At 50.4% G+C, this 22,339-nt stretch overlaps 1 protein-coding gene across 15 annotated transcripts in view; it reads left to right on the top strand.

The window, feature by feature from the left end:
• ARAP3 (ArfGAP with RhoGAP domain, ankyrin repeat and PH domain 3) overlaps positions 1-22,339 on the top strand; it is a 28,936-nt gene that overhangs the window by 1,862 nt on the left and 4,735 nt on the right. For 4 of the 15 annotated variants that reach the window (XM_077937189.1, XM_015141088.3, XM_015141087.3 and 1 more), the window contains exons 2-25: positions 335-875; positions 1,022-1,083; positions 1,188-1,299; positions 6,455-6,658; positions 6,793-6,862; positions 7,126-7,246; positions 7,334-7,518; positions 7,601-7,707; positions 7,958-8,157; positions 8,263-8,348; positions 8,491-8,673; positions 8,844-8,979; positions 9,615-9,731; positions 10,179-10,326; positions 10,436-10,538; positions 13,491-13,710; positions 15,062-15,125; positions 15,354-15,517; positions 18,592-18,804; positions 19,058-19,163; positions 20,564-20,711; positions 21,014-21,082; positions 21,840-21,914; positions 22,014-22,128. In XM_077937189.1, the coding sequence (XP_077793315.1) occupies positions 352-875; positions 1,022-1,083; positions 1,188-1,299; positions 6,455-6,658; positions 6,793-6,862; positions 7,126-7,246; positions 7,334-7,518; positions 7,601-7,707; positions 7,958-8,157; positions 8,263-8,348; positions 8,491-8,673; positions 8,844-8,979; positions 9,615-9,731; positions 10,179-10,326; positions 10,436-10,538; positions 13,491-13,710; positions 15,062-15,125; positions 15,354-15,517; positions 18,592-18,804; positions 19,058-19,163; positions 20,564-20,711; positions 21,014-21,082; positions 21,840-21,914; positions 22,014-22,128 (3,532 nt within the window). In that variant the 5' untranslated portion in view covers positions 335-351. Of the gene's footprint in view, positions 1-334; positions 876-1,021; positions 1,084-1,187; positions 1,300-6,454; positions 6,659-6,792; positions 6,863-7,125; positions 7,247-7,333; positions 7,519-7,600; positions 7,708-7,957; positions 8,158-8,262; positions 8,349-8,490; positions 8,674-8,843; positions 8,980-9,614; positions 9,732-10,178; positions 10,327-10,435; positions 10,539-13,490; positions 13,711-15,061; positions 15,126-15,353; positions 15,518-18,591; positions 18,805-19,057; positions 19,168-20,563; positions 20,712-21,013; positions 21,083-21,839; positions 21,915-22,013; positions 22,129-22,339 lie in introns of all 15 variants that reach the window. The other 11 variants (XM_077937183.1, XM_077937182.1, XM_015141090.3 and 8 more) reach the window with 6 other exon arrangements.

Here is a 22,339-nt window from a genome sequence, read left to right as displayed (position 1 = left end):
TTGGATGTGCAGTCAGGCAGGGGCAGAGCTTTGACCCAGACCCAGGGTGGGCAGGAGCTGAGGGGCCAACTCTAGCACTGACTTGCTGTGAACCTGGGGCAAGCCCCTTCCCCTCTCTGGGCCTCAGTTTCCTTAACTTCAAATGAAGTCCCTTCCCTAAGTAGAGAGCCATTGCTGTTGTTCTGGGATGGATCTGCTTCCAGATCGCAGGCCTGTCAGCATCTTTCTTTGGAGGAAGATTGAAGGCTGGTGCTCACTGTCCAGGCCTCAGACCTTGGGGCAGGGAGGGGGATTCTCAGCCTGAGCCCTCCCTTCACCCTGCCCCTCCCCCCAGCAATGGCCTGAGCCCCCATGGCTGCCCCTCAGGACCTGGACATCGCTGTGTGGCTGGCCACGGTGCACCTGGAGCAGTATGCAGACACGTTCCGACGGCATGGCCTGGCTACAGCAGGTGCAGCCCGGGGCCTGGGCCACGAGGAGCTGAAGCAGTTGGGCATCAGCGCCACAGGGCACCGGAAACGCATTCTGCGCCTGCTGCAGACAGGCACCGAAGAGGGCTCCCTGGATCCCAAATCAGATAGTGCCATGGAACCATCCTCCAGCCCAGCTCCCCAAACCCAGCCCCCTAAACCCGTGCCGAAGCCCAGGACCGTGTTTGGTGGACTCAGTGGCCCTGCCACCACTCAGAGACCTGGGCTGAGCCCAGTCCTCGGAGAACCAGGAGTGTCCAGGAGCCCAGAGCCCAGCCCAAGGCCGCCTCCTCTCCCCACTTCCTCCACTGAGCAGTCTTCAGCCCTAAATACTGTGGAGATGATGCCTAATTCCATCTACTTCGGCCTGGACCTAAGAGGCAGGGCACAGGCAGCTCAGGAAAAGTGAGTGGGGTTGGCTCCCTAGGGACTGATGCTGGGGGGCGTGGGGAGGAGAGCATGAATTGGACAGAGGCGGAGGCGGGGAGCAGGGCATGAAGGCTTGTTCTTCCTCCTCTCTGCCTAAGTAACCAATAGACCTTTCCCTTCAGGGCCCCAGACAGCTCCCAAACCACTGCCCCCACCCCTGCCCTCAGGCCCACAGCAGGCACAGGTAACTGGATTATCATGGGTTGGGGGAGAGGGATAGTGCCCTCAGGACCTCATACACTCCCAGCAATCTCCTCTTCCCTGTGCGTTCCCCTCTCCTCCTGCCAGTGCACATAATGGATCCTGGTTGTCTGTACTATGGTGTCCAACCTGTGGGGACTCCAGGGGCCCCCGACAGAAGAGAGGGCAGAAGTGTTTGTCAGGACAGGGCTGAACACAGGTGAGTACTAAACAGGGAAGTGGTGGGAGGGAGGAGCAGGTGAGTCGGTGGTGGCCGTGTATCCAGTTATTCAACAAACGTGCATTGAGTATTCACCAGCCAGGCACTCAAGATACAGGATGAGTATCACAGACCCAGTGGCACCCTCAGGCAACTTGTGACTCAGTGGGACAGACTGGGAATAAAACAAGTAGACAAACGAATGGTCGTATAATGGAAAATTGGGAGAAGTGCTTTTCTTTCTTTCTTTTCTTTTTTTTTTTTCTTTTGAGATGGAGTCTTGCTCTGTTGCCCAGATTGGAGTGCAATGCCACAATAGGCTCACTGCAACCTCCGCCTCCTGAGTTTAAACAATTATCTTGTCTCAGGCTCCTGAGTAGCTGGGATTACAGGTGCACGCCACCACGCCCGGCTAATTTTTGTATTTTTAGTAGAGATGGAGTTTCACCATGTTGGCCAGGCTGGTCTCGAACTCCTGACCTTAGGTGATCCTCCCGCCTTGGCCTCCCAAAGTGCTGGCATTACAGGCGTGAGCCACCATGCCCAACTAGGAGAAGTGCTTTTCGTTTTTTCATTCAACAAATATTTATTGAACAACTATCATATACGAGATGTAGATGCTTGGGATAGATTAGTGTACACAGAAATCCCTGCCCTTGTGGGGAGGTAGTCCATTAACAATAAACATAATACATTAAATATTATAGAATGTTTAAAAGGTATTAAGTGCCATGGAAAAAATAGAGCAGGGTAAGAGGGCTGGGAGGTTGGCTGGGGGTACTGCAATTTTTCATTTACAGTTAGCAGAGCGTTAAGAAGATGGCATTTGATCAAAAACTTGAAGGAAAGGAGGTGAAGGAGTTAGCCATGAAGATAACTGGGGGAAGAGTGCCCTAGGTAGGGCGAGTGACTGGAACAGAGGCCTCAAGGCGGGTGTATGCCCAAGGGGATCCAGGAGCAGTGAGGAGGCCAGGGCATCTTGGCTGGGGCAGGTGGGCCATGGTGGGAGGAATGGCAGGAGATGAAGTCAGAGAGGTGAAAGAGGCTAGATAAGGGCCGGACACAGTGGCTCATGCCTGTAATCCCAGCACTTTGGGAGGCCAAGGTGGGCGGATCACCTGAGGTCAGGAGTTCGAGAGCAGCCTAGCCAACATGGTAAACCTCGTCTCTACTAAAAATACAAAAAAATAGCCAGGTGTGGTGGTGGGCACTTGTAGTCCCAGCTACTCGGGAGGCTGAGGCAGGAGAATGGTGGGAACCCGGGAGGTGGAGCATGCAGTGAGCCAAGGTCATGCCACTGCACTCCAGCCTGGGCAACAGTGAGACTCTGTCTCAAAAAAAAAAAAAAAAAAAAAAAGAAAAAGAAAAATAGCTGGGAGTGGTGGCGCATACCTGTAGTCCCAGCTACTAGAGAGGCTGAAGCAGGAGAATCACCTGAACCAGGGAGGTGGAGGTTGCAGTAAATCTAGATCATGCCACTGCCCTCCAGCCTAGGCAACAGAGTGAGACCCTGTTTTTTTTTGTTTTTTTTTTTTTAAAAACCAACAAAACAAAAACAAGAGGCCAGATAAGGCAGGAGCTTGTAGGGACTTTGGCTTTTACTCTAAGTGAAATGGGAAGCCATTGAGGGGTTTTGACTTTATAAAGGGATCTCCCTGGTTGCTGTGTTGGGAGTGGTCTGTAGGGGGCAAAAGGAGAGGCAGAGAGACCAGTGGGGAGGTTTTTGTAGTAATGTAGGTGAGAGACCTCAGAGTACAGTGATAGTAGCGGAGATGATGACAAGTGGCTTTATTTTGAAGGCAAACTGTCAGATTAACTTGGGGTGTGAGAAAAAAAGAGCAGTCAAGAATGACCTTGAGGGCTTCCGTCTGAGCTGGTGCTGACCAGTATGGTAGCCATTAGCCACACGTGACTACTGGGCCTATGAAATGTGGCTAGTCTCCATTGAGATGCACAATAAATGTAAAACACCTGCTAGATTTCAAAGACTTAATATGAGAAAAAGCAATACTGGATGAATATAATAAATATAAACATAAATTATGTTTATATTTTATGTTGATTACAGAATTTTTATGTAGTAAAAATAGTCATTTTCATGTTGATTACATACTAAAATGTTAATGTTTAGGATATATTGGGTTAAATAAAATATATTATTAAAATTAATTTCACCTGTTTCTTTTAATTTTTTTAAACATGGCTACTGAAAAGTTTAAAATTACATATTTGGTTCGCATTGACTTCTGCTGGATAGCACTGTCCTGAGCACCTGAAAGTTCCTGGAGCTGCCATGGTCTGAGATGGGAAAGACTGTGCTAAGGCAGCTGGGAGGTGAGGGTAGATCAGGAGTGCAGTTCTGGAAGTGTTGAATTTGAGATGTAAGTTATACCTCCAAGAAGAGGTGAAAAATAGACCACCAGGTAGACAAGTCTAGAGTCTGGGGAGAGGTCAGAGCTAGAGACCTAAACTTGGGAGTTGTCAGCGCTTAGATGGGTGCATAGAGCTGTGAGTGAGTGCAGATAGAGAAGAGGACCAAGATCAAAGCCCTCATGCACTCCCATATCTAGAGGTTTGGGAGAAGAGGAAGAATCTACAAAATGGACAGAAGAGAAACAGACAGCAAATAAACGGCCAGGAGAATATGATGTCATAGGAGCAAAGTGAAGAAAATGGAGGAGAAGAAGGGAGAGGCCAACTGTGTCCTACGCTTTCTGAGGGGTCTGCTACTGTGTATGATGGGACTTAGAACTGACCCTTGGAATTGGAGGTCACTGGGGATCTTGACAAGTACAGTCTCAGAGTGATGGGGTGAAAGCCCGGTCAGAGTGGGTTTTAAGAGAGAATAGAAAAGTATAGACAGTGTCTTTTGAGGAATTTTTCCGCAAAGAAGAGCAGAGAGTTGGAATGATTGTTGCTAGAGGAAGTAGAGTCAAGAAAAGAGTTTTTGTGTTGTTTTTGAGACGGAGTCTTGCTCTGTGGCCCAGGTTGGAGTGCAGTGGCATGATCTCGGCTCACCGCAACCTCTGCCTTCTGGGTTCAAGTGATTCTCCTGCCTCAGCCTCCTGAGTAGCTGGGACTACAGGCATGTGCCACCACGCCCAGCTAATTTTTGTACTTTTAGTAGAGACAGGGTTTTTCACCATGTTGGCCAGGATGGTCTCAATCTCTTGACCTCGTGATCTGCCTGCCTCGGCCTCCCAAAGTGCTGGGATTACAGGCGTGAGCCACCGTACCCGTCCAAGAAGAGTTTTTACTGGATACAATGTTATGTAGGTTTGTAGGTGAATAGGAATGATCTGGTAGGGAGGGACAGTTATGTACGGGAGAGGAGAGTGAGGGATGTCTAGAGTGATTGTGTGGGTGAGAGCAATAGGCTTAAGTGCACAGAGGAGGGTCTGGCTTTAGACACGGGTGTTTATTATAGTCACAGGAGGAAGGCAGAATATGTGCGTGAAGTTGGGTAAACATGGCACTGGGAGTCTGTGGGGGTTCTTATCTGATTACTTCAATTTCTCAGTGAAGTAGGAAACAGGCTGCAGTAGCGGTTCTCAACGTTAGCTGGGGAACTTTTAAAACTACAAGTGCCTGGGCCCTCTCCCAGAGATTCACATTTAAGTGTCTGGTGTGGAGCCCATGTACTGATATTTTTTAATGTTTCCCAAGTTATTTTGTGCTGTTGAGGTTGAGAACCCCTGGAAAGTGATAGAGAATAATAGAGGAATCTACTCAGATTAGTTAAGGGAGGCCTCTCTGAGAAGATGACATAAGCAGAGACCTGAAGGATGAGAAAAAAGCAGCCCAGGGAAGCATGGAAGGAGGCAAGTTCTAGGTAGAGGGAAGAGTGTGTGCAAAGGCTCTGAAACACGGAGGAGAATGTGGCTGTAAGCAAGGGCCAGGGCAACACAGGATGCAGTCAGGGGAGTGTCTATGGGCCTTAGTGTACAAGTTCTTGCAGCCCATTGGAATTTGGGTTTAACCAAAGTGCAAATGGGACATTATTAAAGGCTTCCTGCAAGGGAGTAAAATGGTCTCATCTGCATTTGTAAAAGAGCACTTTGGTGCCTGTGGGAGAATGAGTGTGGGAGGGAGGGCAAGAATGAAAGCAGGTGACCAGTTAGGGAATTTGTATCACCCTGGTGAGAGTTGATAGGAACTTGGTGCTTGGTCCAGGGAGAGTTCAAGAACATTTTGGAGAAAGAGTCAAGACATATTGATTAGCCATGGGCAACCATGACAGGCAGCCATCTACACAGCCCTTCCCCGTCTTTTCCATCCGAGTCATATTAATGGCACAGAAGATGGACTGAAATTTTCCCAATAAAAATTCCAAGTATGCTCAGGAAAGCAGCTCCATGCCAATCTTAAGGGTTTTGAACCTCCCTATTCCCCTGTTTGAAAAGCAGATCCAGACTGGGCACAGTGGCTCACGCCTGTAACCCCAACAATTTGGGAGGCCAAGGTGGGAGGATCACTTGAGCCCAGGAGTTTGAGACCAGCCTGGGCAACATGGCGAGACCTCATCTCTACTAAAAATACAAATTAAAAAATTAGCCAGGTGTGGTGGCCAGCACATGCCTGTAGTCCCAGCTACTGAGGGTGGGAGGATCCCTTGAGCCCAGAAGTTCAAGGCTGCAGTGAGCCATGATTGCACCACTGTGCTCAGCGTAGGCAGCAGAGAGAGAGAGACACCCTGTCTCAAAAGAGGCTGGGCGTGGTAGCTCACGCCTGTAATCCCAACATTTTGGGAGGCCAAGGCGGGTGAATCACCTGATGTCAGGAATTTTCGACCAGCCTGACCAACATCGAGAAACCCCATCTCTACTAAAAATACAAAATTAGCCAGGCGTGGTAGCATATTCTTGTAATCCCAGCTACTCAGGAGGCTGAGGCAGGAGAATCGCTTGAACCCCAGAGGCGGAGGTTGCGGTGAGCCGAGATCGCACCGTTGCACTCCAGCCTCAGCAACAGGAGCGAAGCTCCATCTCAAAAAAAAAAAAAAAGAAAGAAAGAAAGAAAAAAAGAAAAGAAAAGCAGATCCAGCACCTGCTAGGCATTCTATTCTTAGGTGATGTGAGTAGGATGGAGAAGGTACAAAGAGGGTGTCCAGGGTACTTGTCTAATGTGTGTCCCTCCCTGTCTTGGCCCCCATAAGGCTCAGCAGACAGGATCTGGAGGCACGGGAGGATGCTGGCTATGCCAGCCTTGAGCTACCTGGAGACTCTACTCTCTTATCACCCACCCTGGAAACAGAGGAGACCAGTGATGACCTCATTTCACCCTATGCCAGCTTTTCCTTCACGGCAGACCGCCCCACGCCCCTGCTCAGTGGCTGGCTAGACAAGCTCTCCCCTCAGGGGTGGGTGCTGGGAGGGGAAGGGAGGGAGAAGAGAGAGGCTGGGAGGTGGTTGCACGGGAAAGTGCCCCCAGACCCTATGATCCCCCTAACCCCATGCAACCTCAAACAGTGATCTTGGCTTCTTCCTTCCTCAGAAACTATGTCTTCCAGAGACGCTTTGTGCAGTTCAACGGGAGGAGTCTGATGTACTTTGGCAGTGACAAGGTGGGGGGCTAGGAGATGTGACATGGAGATGAGGGAGAGGGAGGGCTGAGAGGGGCTCAGAATTGGAAGGAGGGAAGTCCATGGTGTATGTGGGGGGGCAGTGACTGCATGACTGATGTCAGCATTTAAAGTAGCTGGCTTAGCAGCTGTACCCACTGCTTGTGGATTGAATGCCAATCTCATAAAATCTGGGGCAGGACCCAGGGGTTGGCACACATGGTTCAGTTCCTGTCCTCGTGGGTCATTGAGCTCTCTCTCTGCAGGACCCCTTCCCTAAGGGTGTGATACCTTTGACTGCCATTGAGATGACCCGCAGCAGCAAGGACAACAAGTTCCAGGTCATCACCGGCCAGAGGGTGTTCGTGTTCCGCACAGAGAGTGAGGGTGAGGGCCACAGCTCCCTGAGTCAGGGCAGGAGGGAGGGAGGCTGTGTGTGCAATAGCCACTGACCTGCTTCTCCATCCCCACCAGCTCAGCGGGACACGTGGTGCTCCACACTGCAGTCCTGTCTGAAGGAGCAGCGCCTCCTGGGCCATCCCAGGCCCCCCCAGCCACCCCGACCCCTCCGCACGGGCATGCTGGAGCTGCGTGGACACAAGGCCAAGGTGTTTGCTGCCTTGAGCCCTGGAGAGCTGGCACTGTACAAGAGTGAGCAGGTGAGGAGAGCCGGGTGAGGGCTGAGGGGCCTGAACTAGTCTCTTCTGGCACCTCACGATGCCCACCCCCTGACCCCACCAGGCCTTCTCTCTGGGCATCGGGATCTGCTTCATCGAACTGCAGGGCTGCAGCGTTCGGGAGACCAAGAGTCGAAGCTTCGACCTGCTCACACCCCATCGCTGCTTCAGGTGGGGCCTGGGCCAGTGGGAGGCAAGGCTGGGGGACTTTTGAGGGAGGCACAAGGGTGCAGAGGACTGGAGGCCTCCTCAGTAGGACGTCAGAGGGTGTGCACGGATGGTAGTCCAGTGAGCTGGGTCAAGATGTCAGAAGGGTCTGGGCTGCCCCAGATGTGGCCTGTGGTGGCTCCTGCAGCAAGGGCCAGGGGGATGGGACATGGTGGGTAGGTCCATGCCCATGGACTGACTGTCAACCCCTCAGCTTCACAGCCGAGTCTGGGGGTGCTCGGCAGAGCTGGGCGGCCGCTCTGCAGGAAGCAGTAACCGAGACCCTGTCTGACTACGAGGTGGCTGAGAAGATCTGGTCTAATCGGGCCAACCGGCATTGTGCAGACTGTGGGTCCTCCCGCCCAGACTGGGCCGCTGTCAATTTGGGGGTGGTCATCTGCAAGCAGTGTGCAGGTGAGGACTGGCCTCAAGCCTATGTGGGGAACAGGAGGTCTGGGACTAGAGGGCTCAGGGTACCCATGCACCGTGCCCCTCACACCCTCACACACCCTCAAACAGGTCAGCACCGGGCCCTGGGTTCCGGGATCTCCAAGGTGCAGAGCCTGAAGCTGGACACGAGTGTCTGGAGTAATGAGATAGTGCAGGTGAGGGGCAGAAGAGGGAGAAAGAGGGAGGGGTAGAAGGGAGCATCCAGAAGCAGGCCTTGGGCCAGCCTGGGGACAGGAATGGAACATCTGAGGACTCTTGAGTTCCTGTCACCTGCCTTTGCCCCTTGTCATCCCACAGTTGTTCATTGTCCTGGGAAATGATCGTGCCAACCGCTTCTGGGCAGGGACCCTACCCCCAGGTGAGGGACTGCATCCAGATGCGACCCCTGGCCTCCGGGGTGAGTTCATCTCCCGAAAGTACCGGCTGGGTCTCTTCCGGAAGCCCCACCCTCAGTACCCAGATCATAGCCAGCTTCTCCAGGTAGGTGGGACAGAGCAGGGCTGATCTGGGGTGGAGGAGGGGTCAGGAAACACTCTCTGGGGTTGGAATGCCTAGACTTGGGTGGTGGGGACTGTTTTGGGTGATCATACGACTGTCCCCAAAGCTCTGTTTGGGATTTGGGGCTGACAGAGGCCCTTCCCTCCCTGCAGGCACTGTGTGCAGCTGTGGCAGGACCCAACCTGCTGAAGAACATGACCCAGCTCCTCTGTGTTGAGGCCTTCGAGGGCGAGGAGCCCTGGTCTCCACCAGCCCTTGATGGCAGCTGCCCTGGCCTCGTGCCCCCAGGTCATCCCCCAAGTGCCTCCTCTCTCCCCCACAGGAATTCTCAGACCCAACCTATGATTCACTTCTTCCAAGGGGCCCCAATTAGCTGATCACAGTGGCCCAGCCTGGGCAGTTTCCCAAATCCTCAGATCCTCCAGGGCCTATCTCCTGATGTCATGCGATAGCTGATGATGGTCATGGCTGGGGAGGGTCTGGGTGTTCCAGGTGCTAGTGCTGGTCCACCCCAGACAGGGCCAATCCATAGGTCAGGGCTAGTCTCCCTGGAGACAGTCTGATCTCTCAAAGAAGTGATCAGCTTAGTTACACTCATCTCCATTGGTCAGGCCAGTGGGGCTGAGACCCTTACAGGATGGCACATGCCCTGAGGTGCCCACCCAGAGCTAACAGCCTGGTTGGCTGGCTGGTGGGGAGAGGCAGTGGGCAGGGGCTGGGCCAGAGGGCTCCCTGTCTCGTTACCCCCTGCCTCTCTGTTTTGCAATCTGGGTAGTGAGGGATCCAGCTCCACTGGGCTCTACTTGGCTGTGCTGCCAGTGGAGTCAGGTCCCACTGTCTTTCTCCATTTCATCCCTTCCCCAGAGGGGGTCAGGTGATCCCATTGCACTTGGTTGACTTACTACTTCCCGTTCCCCTTGCAGACCCCTCCCCTGGTGTGTACAATGAAGTGGTGGTGCCTGCTACTTACAGCGGCTTCCTGTACTGTGGTCCTGTCACCAACAAAGCTGGACCCTCACCCCCTCGCAGGGGCCGGGATGGTGAGGGGGAGCCAAGGGATGGGAGGATACAGGGACAGAAAGTGGATGGGTGTGAGTGTACTGCAGAGGGACAAAGAGGTGAGGGCTGGGATGGGAAAGTGGGGCCATGCCTGGGAATAGGTTGGGGTCCTGGGGATGAGAGAGAGACCATGCCAGGTGGCAGCATTGAGTGATAGTTAAGAGCATCTGTTCTGAAGTCAGACTGTCTGGGTCAAATCCCAGCTCTGCTACTTCCTACCTATGTGTCTTGGGCGAGCTACTGAAACTGACCCTCAGTTTCCCCATCTGCAAAACAGGACTGAGTATAACACCTCATAGGGTTATTGTGAAGATTTCATGGGATCATATATGGGCAAAGGGCTTGACACAGAATAAATATCTGGTAAATGGGAACTATGACAGTGGGGGCAGAGGTCTGCTACCCCTGACTATCTTCCTTCTCCTTAGCTCCCCCCCGCCTATGGTGTGTGCTGGGAGCAGCTCTGGAAATGTTTGCATCAGAAAACAGCCCTGAACCCCTCAGCCTCATACAGCCCCAGGATATTGTATGTCTGGGTGTGAGCCCCCCACCTACTGACCCAGGTGACCTTGACAGGTAATAGCCCTCCTGTGCTCACTGAGCTTCCCCTTTTCTCTTCCCAACCTCCAGCCTGACAGCCCCCTCATTGGTCCGATTCTCCTCCCTGACCTCATCTTCTCTCCAGGTTCCCCTTTTCCTTTGAGCTCATCCTCACTGGGGGGAGGATCCAGCATTTTGGCACAGATGGAGCTGACAGTCTGGAGGCCTGGACTAGTGCTGTGGGCAAGGTGAGACAGGAGAGCGCCCTCTGCAGCAACTCGTGCTTTCCTTGTCCCCACGTGCTCCCATCTTCTCTCTTATTTCTACAGCCACTTCTTCCACTAACAGCTAAGGGTGACTGAGCACATATTCTGTGCCAGGCCCTGTGTTAAGCACTGCCCACTCGATATCTCATTTAATTTTCACAACCACCCTCAGAGGTAAGGTTTTACGTATAAGGAAACTAAGTTTTAGAGTTTACGAATTCACTTGGTCAGGGTCACAGAGCTAGGAGGCACCAGCGCACAGGACTAAAATTCAGGCCTCTGTCTGCAAAGCTCATGGCCCAAACCTCGCTGTGCCAATGCCTCCTCCCACGAAGAAGCTGGCTCTGATTCCCACTACCTACCCTCTGCTCCAGTTTTCCAGCAAGCCCAGAGGCAAAGCTACCTTCATATTTCCCAGCTTGTCCATTCTTAGATAAGCCAGTATCTCCCTCCTGTATGCCATTGCCAGAACTGAAAGTTCAGGCCCTGGAGTCAGACATCCTGGGATTGGAGTCTCACAACTCTTAGCCTTGTGAGCTTTTCCACATCTGTAGAGTGGGCGTAAAAGACGCACCCCCTAGGGTTGAGGATTAAATGACATGTGAGGCCCACACACAGCAAGCCCTCAGTATGTGGGCGTTGAAATAATAATGATGGTAGTGATGATGACAATGATGACGACAATCTCTCCCATCCTAAGACAGCTTTTCCCTAAGATCTGTTCCATCTTCAACTTTTCACCCTGGTGCCTTCCTTTCCCTCCTGACAATGCGTCAGAAAGTCGTGAGCAGCCTGCAGTTCCCCTTTGACCCCTTGCAGCTGCCCTCCTCTGCCCATGCCCTTCTGAACTGCTACCCAGCAGGTCACCAGTGCCTTCTCATTTCCAAGGGCTAAGGCTGCCTCCCAGCCTCACCAGGTCATCTCTGCAGCATCTGGCACTCCTGTATGGGAAATGCTCCACTGCTCTGGCTTTTGACCACCTTCTCCCAGGCCTCCTACAACTCCTCACACTAACACATTGTCTCTATATCTTTTCAAGGCTCTGTCGTGGCCCTCCCAACCAGGTTTAAGTCTCCTCTCATTATTATCTACATTTCCAAAAAGCTATCCTTTAAGGCAGTGCTACCCGGAGGGTGCTGTGAAGACTGTCACACCACACTAGCCCCTGGACTATGTGTTATGGTCCATGACAGGATAAGCACAGAACTTGAGAGTAAGCATTTAGAATATTTTATAGCAATTTGACATAGTAATTTTATGTGTTGAATCTAATTATTTTAAAAAAAGGGCTTGGGCCAGGCGTGGTGGCTCACACTTGCAAATCCCAGCACTTTGGGAGGCTGAGGCGGGAGGATTGCTTGAGCCCAGGAGTTTGAGAGGAGCCTGGGACCCCGTCTCTACAAAAAATAAAAGAATTAGCTAAGCATGATGGTGCTCACCTGTAGTCCCAGCTACTGGGGAGGCTGAGTTGGGAGGATTGCTTGAGCCCTGGAAGTTGAGCCTACAGTGAGCTGTGATCATGCCACTGCCCTTCAGCCTAGGTAAGTGAGGCCCGTCTAAAAAAAAAAAGCGGGTCGGGTTGTATTCTTCGTTTTTTCATCCAGATTTTCTAGCAATTCACTTGTATTATTATTATTATTATTATTTTCTTTTTGAGATGGAGTTTCGCTCTTGTCTCCCAGGCTGGAGTGCAGTGACGAGATCTTGGCTCACTGCAACCTCCGCCTCCCGGGTTCAAGCAATTCTCATGCCTCAGCCTCCTGAGTAGCTGGGACTATAGGTGCACATGACCATGCCCAGCTAATTTTTGTATTTTTGGTAGAGATGGGGTTTCACCATGTTGGTCAGGCTGGTCTCGAACTCCTGACCTCAGGTGATCCGCCTGCCTCGGCCTCCGAAAGTGCTGGGATTACAGGCTTGAGCCACCGCGCCTGGCCACTTTTATTATTTTTAATGAAAATACAGTATTGGCCGGGCGTGGTGGCTCATGCCTGTAATCCCAACACTTTGGGAGGCTGAGGCAGGCAGATCACCTGAGGTCAGGAGTTTGAACCCGGGAGGTGGAAGTTGCAGTGAGCCGAGATCATGCCACTCCACCCTGGGAGAGAGGAGCGAAACTCCATTTCAATGAAAAAAAAAAGAAAAAAAAAAAAAAAGAAAGTACGGTATTGGTTAGTGACAGCTTGGGACTTTAAGAAAGAAAAAGGAAAAAAAGCTCTGATCCTTTACTGCAATTTACTGCAGGTAGTTTGAGAAGCACTGCTTTGCAGTCGACCTCAAACATCCTTTCCTCTATAAAGCTTCTCCCCAGCCCCCTAGGGTGGTGGGATTTCCCAGGGCATCATGAGTCTTCAGGTGTAGCATTTTTGGCTATAAAGAATGAGTATGCCTTTTTGGCTTGGCGCAGTGGCTCGTGTCTGTAATCCCAGCGCTTTGGGAGGCCAAGGTGGGCGTTTGAGACCAGCCTGAGCAACATGGCAAAACCCTATCTTTACAAAAAAAGTAAAATAGCCAGGTGTGATGGCATGCTCCTGTAGTCCCAGCTACTCAGGAGGTTGAGGTGGGAAGATCACCTGAGCTGGGGGAGGTTGAGGCTGCAGTGAGCCATGATCACAGCACTGCACAAGAATGAGTATTCTTTTTTACACCCACACCTCAATTAAGGGCTCAAGGCTGCCACACAGTGGTCTTCTTTATGTTGGGGAGAGCAAACTGAATTGAATTGAATTTCTTTCCTGTCTTTCTCCATCCATCTCATCTCTCCTCCTTGGCTGTCTCCTTTGTTCTCTCCAATCCCTTTCCATTCCTGTTTTTCTTCTGCTTTCTCTTTGTGTTTTTCTCTGCTTTTCCCTACCCCGGTCACTCTCATTTCTCTCCCCTGTTCCTTGTCTCTTCCCCCATCCCCCTTTCTCCTGTCCTCCCCTGCCTCTACAGTGGTTCTCCCCGCTGAGCTGCCACCAGCTGCTGGGTCCTGGGTTGCTGCGGCTGGGCCGCCTATGGCTGCGGTCCCCCTCCCATACAGCCCCGGCCCCTGGTGTCTGGCTGTCAGGGTTCGGCCTCCTTCGTGGTGACCACCTCTTCCTGTGCTCAGCGCCGGGCCCCGGCCCCCCAGCCCCTGAGGACATGGTGCATCTGCGGAGGCTACAGGAGATCAGTAAGCAGGGAGGTTTGGGGGGACAGGGATGAAGGGTGGCCATGGGGGTGCATAGGAGCAGACCTTTATTATTTGGGGTTTCTTACGGGAAACAGCAGAACATGGTGGCTTCAGGTACAAGCTCTGAAGGGAAACTGCCCAGCTATTTTTTTTTTTTTTTGAGACGGAGTTTCACTCTTGTTGCCCAGGCTGGAGTGCAATGGCGCAATCTCAGCTCACAGCAACCTCCGCTTCCTCAGCTCAAGCGATTCTCCTGCCTCAGCCTCCCAAGTAGCTAGGATTACAGGCATGCACCACCATGCCTGGCTAATTTTGTATTTTTTTAGTAGAGACAGGGTTTCTCCATGTTGGTCAGGCTGGTCTCCAACTCCTGACCTCAGGTGATCCGCCCGCCTCGGCCTCCCAAAGTGCTGGGATTACAGGCGTGAGCCACCACGCCCGGCAACTGCCCAGCTTTACACCCCACCTTCATCACTTCCTAGCTGTATATCCCTGGACAAGTTATTTAACCTCTCTGTGCCTTAGTTTCCTCATCTTTAAAATGGGTACAATAATAACATCTTCCTCAGAGGGTTGTAGTGAGGTTCAAATAGGGTAATGCATCTAAAACATGTATCACAGAGCCTGACAAGCATTTTTTAAGTGCTCAATAAATTTATTACTATTATTATTATTTATTTATTTATTTTGGAGACAGAGTCACGCCCTATCCCCCAGGCTGGAGTGCAAGGGCATGATCTCAACTCCTCAACTCACTGCAACCTCCACCTCCCAGGTTCAAGTGATTCTCATGCCTCAGCCTCCCAAGTAGCTGGGATTACAGGCGCCTGCCACCACGCCCAGCTAATTTTTGTATTTTTAGTAGAGACGGGGTTTCACCATGTTGGCCAGGCTGGTCTCGAACTCCTGACCTCAGGTCATCTACCCACCTTGGCCTCCCAAAGTGCTGAGATTACAGGAGTGAGCCACCTCGCCCAGCCTATAAATGTTATTAATTGGAGTCACTTGCTGGTTGGGTCCTGGGAGAGGGGACTGGGTACCCTCGCTGCTTTCCTTTCTCCTAAAAGAGGAACAATGTAAGATAATATTTTAGGACTTTGGAAACAAGAGACCTGGGTTTGTGTTTAGTCTTGTCATTTTATAGCAAGTGATCTGGGGCAAGTTACTTAAACTTTCTGAGCTTAATGTGTCACCTATAAAATGGGAATAATAGTACATAACTCATAGGATTCAACTGAACGTTTTTGGTAATGCTCCTAGCCTGGCATCTATGCAAGTTAAGCATTTAATAAATAATAGTCTCTATAATGAAGATGATAATCATGAAAATGTCCACTGATTCTCCTCCCAGGTGTGGTTTCTGCAGCTGACACCCCAGACAAGAAAGAGTATTTGGTCCTGGTGGAGACAGGAAGGTAAATTGCCCTTGCCCTTGACCTGGGGCTCCCCTTCCTGGAGCCAAGCCCACACTCTGCAACCTGGCCTGCTGGGCTATTGCCCACTTCCTCAAAGTTTCTTCCCTTGCTCCAAGATGATTTGGGTTGGATGTTGCTGCCCTCTGCTGGTGGCTCTGGGAAGTCTGGTCCCCATGCATCTGGGCCTGTCAGAGGAGCTGGCTCTGATTCAGGCCTCTCCGGTCTCAGGACCCTGTATCTGCAAGGAGAGGGCCGACTGGACTTCACGGCATGGAACACAGCCATTGGCGGCGCGGCTGGTGGGGGTGGCACAGGGCTGCAGGAGCAGCAGATGAGCCGGGGTGACATCCCCATCATCGTGGATGCCTGCATCAGTTTCGTTACCCAGCATGGTGAGTAGGCACTGGCTGATACTGAGCCAGTGGGGGTGGGGGGTGGGGGGATGAGGGGGTGGATAACGTGAGCACAGCCAGGGTGGAACATGAGCACAGCCTGGAAGAGCTTTGCCTCTAGAAACTGCAACTGGACCCCAGCTGGTCATATGACTCTTGGCAGGCTGCTTTGCTTTTCTGAACCTCAATTCCATCATCTGTAAAATGGGGCCAACGGTCCTCATTTTCCAGGATAATTGTGACAGTGAGACAATGCTTGTCAAGCCTTGAGTGCAGGGCCTGGCATGTAATAAGTGTTCAGAAGTTTCGTCAGAGTGTGGAGTAGGGGAGGAGCACTGAAAATGTGACTGAGGACACAGAGCCATGGCAAACAGTGAGCAGCTGTGGGGTGAGAGCTGAGCTGTGCAGCACATTCCCAGAAGTTTTAAGCAGAATTATTCTGTGTGAGAGGTTTTCCAGGCTTAAATGGTCAGCTGTGCAAATGGCCCCCATAATTCTTTGTGAGTTTTTGTTTGTTTGTTTGAGATGAAGTCTTGCTCTGTCGCCCAAGCTGGAGTGCAGTGGTGCGATCTCGGCTCACTGCAACGTCCGCCTTTTGGGTTCAAGCAATTCTCCTGCCTCAGCCTCTCAAGTAGTTGGGATTACAGGCGTGCCCCACCACACCTGATAATTTTTATGTTTTTAGTAGAGATGGGTTTCACCATGTTGGCCAGGCTGGTCTCAAACTCCTGACCTCAGGTGATCCACCCACCTCGGCCTCCCAAAGTGCTGGAATTACAGGCGTGAGCCACCGCACCTGGCCCTTGTTTTTTATCCAGTCTAAATAAGGACCAAAAAGAATCTTTTTCTCCTGTGAACCCTCTTTAGAAGGCTGGACTCTTAAGAAGGAAAATTCACAGAAAACTAAGGTGGGCAGTACAGTCATCACTCAATATCCGCAGAGGATTGGTTCCAGGACCCCCGTGGATACCAAAATCCATGGATGCTCCCTCACATAAAATGGCATAGTATTTATTTGCATATAACCTAGGCACATCTTCCTGTATACTTTAAATCATCCCTAGATCGTTTATAATACCTAATACAATGCAAGTGCTGTGGAAATAGTTGTTATGCTGTATTGTTTTTATTTGTATTTTGTTGTTGTTATATTGTTATCTCGGGGTTTTTGCCAAATATTTTTGATGTTGGTTGAATCTGCAGTTGTGGAGCCCATGGATACAGAGGGCTGACTGTAAGGAAAAAAACAGCACCTCCACAAACCTACAAATAATTGTTACTAGTCATGGGAAATGGATAGTCAGTGGCTAATAACATTTTCCATGCCTTGGCAGTGGCCTTGTTCAGTGACCTCCCCCACTCGCTACATCCTTATCCTCTTCTCAACCTCTCTCGTGTTCAAAGGAGGAAATAAATCAGAGGCTCAGTGAGAAAGCCCTGAAGAAAGAATATGGGGCTGGACATGGTGGTTCAAGCCTGTAATCCCAGCACTTTGGGAAGCCAAGGCAGGTGGATCACCTGAGGTCCGGAGTTCGAGACCAGCCAGGCCAACATGGTGAAACCCCGTTTCTATTAAAATACAAAAATTAGCTGGCCATGGTGGCAGATGCCTGTAATCCCAGCTACCCGGGAGGCTGAGGCAGGAGAATCGCTGTGAGCTGAGGTTGCAGTGAGCTGAGATGGCACCACTTTACTCCACCCTGGGCAAAAGAGCAAAACTCCATCTCAAAAAAAAAAAAGAAAGAATCTGGGTGTTCATCCCCTCGCCTCCAAGGTTCCTGTACCACCACTGTTTAGTCAGCATACATTGGTTGAGCTGCTACCATGTGTCAGACAGTGGGGATATGGCAGTAAGCAGGGAGGGTCCTAGGAAGCTTATTTATTACCCATCTCTTGGGTAATAAATAAGAAAACAAATATAGTCTGTTCTTGTTATTTGTGGTAGTTATGTTCTAAGCCACTGCAAACATTTTTTTTTTATTTGAGACGGAGTCTCGCTCTGTCGCCCAGGCTGGAGTGCAGTGGCCGGATCTCAGCTCACTGCAAGCTCCACCTCCTGGGTTTACGCCATTCTCCTGCCTCAGCCTCCCGAGTAGCTGGGACTATAGGTGCCCGCCACCTCGCCCGGCTAGTTTTTTGTATTTTTTAGTAGAGACGGGGTTTCACCGTGTTAGCCAGGATGGTCTCGATCTCCTGACCTCGTGATCCACCCGCCTCGGCCTCCCAAAGTGCTGGGATTACAGGCTTGAGCCACGGCGCCCGGTCCCAAACATTTAATTAGTGAATACTAAATCACTGTCCCAGGGGAAATACAGGGTTAACTTCCTGCTAGCCTGTGGTTACAATAACATTTTAGTCAACTGATCAATATGTATCCTTGTTGTATGTATTTTTCTGTGTAAAGAGACCTTATTTTATATATTTTGTTTGATTTGTTAACACTGAACCCAAGGCCAACAGCACTGTAACTCATGCCTGAAGGAAGCTAATCTAACACATGTATTTTCTCTGTAAGGCATGTCACAGCTTTCTCACACGTAGAAACACTAGACAGCATTTCAGCACTATACTTGGGCCATCTTAAACAGTGAAATCACCAACAGAAAGCACAAAAATATGGCTCTAAATATACCACTAAAAGGATACACTTGTTTAGAGTAAGAACATGCACATTGGGGAGGGGACTTAAATTTTTCTTCACTTTGTTCATAAATGATGATGAAAATGCCAAAAGTATTGATTTTGGGGTTACAAATAAATTTTAGCAAGTAGGAGAATGTGCAGATATGGAATCCACAGATAATGAGGATGGACTATAAAGTGATTTCAGAGAGTGCTTTTTAAAAATAAAAGTGGTTAGGAAATACAGTGTCATGGGGGTTGTTACATGTGACAGTGAGGTCAGAGAAGGACTTTCTGAGACCTGAGAATGAAGACCATGGAGGCATAGAGCTCCTCCTCTCTGAATCCATGCCCCCATCAGCCACATACCACATAGGGAGGCCACGGATGGGCCATGGTGGGTGGTGGTAGCCTTTGCACCATGGTGAGCAGAGATGGCTGGCTCTCCTTAGGGCTCCGGCTGGAAGGTGTATACCGGAAAGGGGGCGCTCGTGCCCGCAGCCTGAAACTCCTGGCTGAGTTCCGTCGAGATGCCCGGTCGGTGAAGCTCCGACCAGGGGAGCATTTTGTGGAGGATGTCACTGACACACTCAAACGCTTCTTTCGTGAGCTCGATGACCCTGTGACCTCTGCACGGTTGCTGCCTCGCTGGAGGGAGGCTGCTGGTACTCCTAAGATCCCTGAGAACCAAGGCCCAACCAGGATCTCTGCCTTCCCCCACCAGAATCCATGGTTTGGCAGCCCTCCTCCCCATCACTTCCCACCCTGGGGGATCATCCGGAGACTTGGCTCAGGGGGAGGTGGGAAGGGGGCAGAGACACATCCATCCTGCGTTTGTGTCTAAAAATCCCTCCCTCCATACCAGCTGCCACTCTTTCTTCCTGGGTCCTCCCCAACCCTCCTCCATTCCATCCCCAGAGCTGCCCCAGAAGAATCAGCGCCTGCAGAAATATAAAGATGTGATTGGCTGCCTGCCGCGGGTCAACCGCCGCACACTGGCCACCCTCATTGGGCATCTCTATCGGTCAGTATAGCCAGACCCTCTGCAGGACCCTTCCTCACCTCAGTCTGACCCTGCACTTTCATTCATTCATTCATTCATTCATTCATTCCACAAACAGTTGTTAAGTGAAGGTATCATAGCATCAAGGTTCAGAGAATGGATTTGGGGGATCAGGCAGACCTAGGCTTTAATCTGGTGCCATCATTGTAGCTGTGTGACTTTGGGTAAATTACTTGTACCTCAATTTCTTCATTTCTAAAAGGAAGTAATGGATGATGTAATGAATCATATCCACCTCATAGGTTATGAGAGAGTTAAATGAAGGCTGGGCGCATGGTGTCTCACGCCTGTAATCGCAATACTTTGGGAAACTGAGGTGGGCGGATCACCTGAGGCCAGGAGTTCAAGACCAGCCTGGCCAACATAGTGAAACCCAGCCTCTACTAAAAATACAAAAATTAGCCCTGCGTGGTGGTGCATACCTGTAATCCCAGCTACTCAGGAAGCTGAGGCACGAGAATCACTTGAGCCCGGGAGGTGGAGGTTGCAGTGAGCCAAGATTGTACCACTTCACTCCAGCCTGGGTGACAGAGACCCTGTCTCAAAAAAAAAAAAAAAAAAAAAGAGAGTCAAAATTCATTAAATTCTTAGTACAGTACATGCCAGTACATCTGGCATGTCATAAGCCTTCAGAAATGGTTAGCAATCAATATTATTTTGTTTTATTATGTGATGTCAGGGAAAGCATTAGATACAAGAAACACAAAAACGAATAAAATGCACATCTACCTTTACCAATCTGTTAGGAAGACAGGTCTTTGAGCAATTCTGGGGAGAAACCCTTTCTGTATTGCACTGATTACACTATATTACAGGGGCCAGGTGTGGTGGCTCACACCTGTAACCCCAACACGTTGGGAGGCCAAGACAGGAGGATCATTTGAGCCCAGGAGTTGGAGACCAGCCTGGGTAACATAGTGAGACATCCCATCTCTACAAAAGATAAAAATAAATAAATAATAAAAACATACTATATTATAGGGATTGGTCAACTACAGGCCCATGGGGCCAAATCCAGCTTATTGCCTATGTTTATAAATAAAGTTTTGTACATAAAGTGTAAAGCCACACCCATTCATGTATACATTTCCTATAGCTCCTTTCATGCTGCAGCAACAGAGTTGAGGAGTTACAACAGAGACTGTCTGGCCTGCAAGCCTAAAATGTCTACCATCTGTCCCTTTACATAAAAAGTTTGCTGATTCTTGCCTTATCTGTCTCCCCTAGACTGGGAGCTCCTTGATGCCAATATTGTCTTACTACTGTATCCCAAGCACTTAGCCCAGGCATACAATAGGGATTCAATAAGTGTTTGCTGAATGAATGGCTACATTGATGAAGACCCTGGCACCCCTCTGCAGGGTGCAGAAATGTGCGGCTCTAAACCAGATGTGCACGCGGAACCTGGCTCTGCTGTTTGCGCCCAGCGTGTTCCAGACGGATGGGCGGGGGGAACATGAGGTTCGGGTGCTGCAGGAGCTCATTGACGGCTACATCTCTGTCTTTGATGTAAGACTTTCCTGACCTCTAACTCACAATCCCTTTCCCCTACCCTCACAGGACCCAGAGACTCTGGATCCTGCTCACCCCAACAAGCCCCCAGCCCAGGCCTCTGGTGGCCCACTACACCAGGAACCACCTCCCAGAACCCTGGGCCTTTTTCTCCCACAACCTCACTTCTAACATCCTCACACCCTTGGTTCTTAGCTCTTCTGGCCTCCAGCCCTTTTAAACAGGTCCTCCTTGGCCTTGAGATCTTCCCTGCAGATCCTCTTCCAGCACCTCAACACTCTCTTTTGTCTCTTTCACAGATCGATTCTGACCAGGTAGCTCAGATTGACTTGGAGGTCAGTCTTATCACCACCTGGAAGGATGTGCAGGTAACTCGTCCTGACCTTAGTCTCCTGAATGCGGCAGGAGGAGACATCAGGACAGGAAGCTGACTTTCTGCCCAGCTGAGGAAGTTTCCTTTCCAGCCTGTCCTTCGGGACACTAGCACTCAGCTCTCTGGGAGACAGAGGAAATCCAATGAGAGAAGTGCTTTGGGGAGTGGGGTTTGGTTATGGTTTGCTCCATTTGTTCCACCATGAGGATTCTTCCTGGTGATAATCTTGACACTGGATAGTTTGTTTTGGTTTTCTGTGGGAGCATCAAGTGAGACCTTACTACTAAGTGTAAGAGATCCAAGGAGGAGTTAGTAAAATCAGACAAAGCAGTGAGAATAATAATAAATATAATAGCAAACATAACTGAGGACTTATTATATTCCAAGCACCTCTAATCTCATGTTAGTATCATACAACTCCATGAAGTAGATAGTCTCATTTTTTTAAATAAAGAAACTGAGGCTCAGAGGGTCATTTATTCAAGGTCACCCTGTAGCGAGTGGAAGAGACCAGGCAGTCTGACTCCACATCTGTCCTCCCAACCACTCTGATGCCTTGGGGAGCACATATGCAGCCTAGATGCAGTTTTGCCACTTCCAGAGTTCTCCCTTTTAAGAGCCTGAGTGACATTGGGGTTGGGAGGAGATCTTTGTTGGAAGAATCGCTTATGAGGCAACACGAGGAACCCTCTGACTTTGATTTCTTTTGCATCCTTTTTTTGTCCTTCTGACTTTTTTACCCCTCCCCTCAGCTGTCTCAGGCTGGAGACCTCATCATGGAAGTTTATATAGAACAGCAGCTCCCAGACAACTGTGTCACCCTGAAGGTTGGTCCCGAGGGGATTGGAGGGGAAGTAAGAGGATAGTGAGGTTCCAGGGGCAATGGCCTGACCAGCATGGGTTCTCTGCTCTTGCCCTGACCCCAGGTGTCCCCAACCCTGACTGCTGAGGAGCTGACTAACCAGGTACTGGAGATGCGGGGGACAGCAGCTGGGATGGACTTGTGGGTGACTTTTGAGATTCGCGAGCATGGGGAGTTGGGTGAGTATGACCATGCCTATGTGTTCACGCATGTATATATGCCTGTGTGTGGTTGTGTGGTCAAGGTCATCAGTGACTTCATGTTACCAAAATACAGCGGACTCATCCACTCATCCATGCGAGGGGACATTCAACACAGTTGACTCACTCCCTCTTTCTCAGTATTCTTCCATCTTGGCCTTAGTGACCCCCACAAGCTTGTAGTTTACCT

The sequence above is a fragment of the Macaca mulatta genome, chromosome 6 (genome assembly GCF_049350105.2).
Source record: "Macaca mulatta isolate MMU2019108-1 chromosome 6, T2T-MMU8v2.0, whole genome shotgun sequence".
NCBI lineage: Eukaryota > Metazoa > Chordata > Mammalia > Primates > Cercopithecidae > Macaca > Macaca mulatta.
The sequence above is the reverse complement of the archived record's forward strand: the minus strand, read 5'-3'. Positions and strand labels throughout refer to the sequence as shown.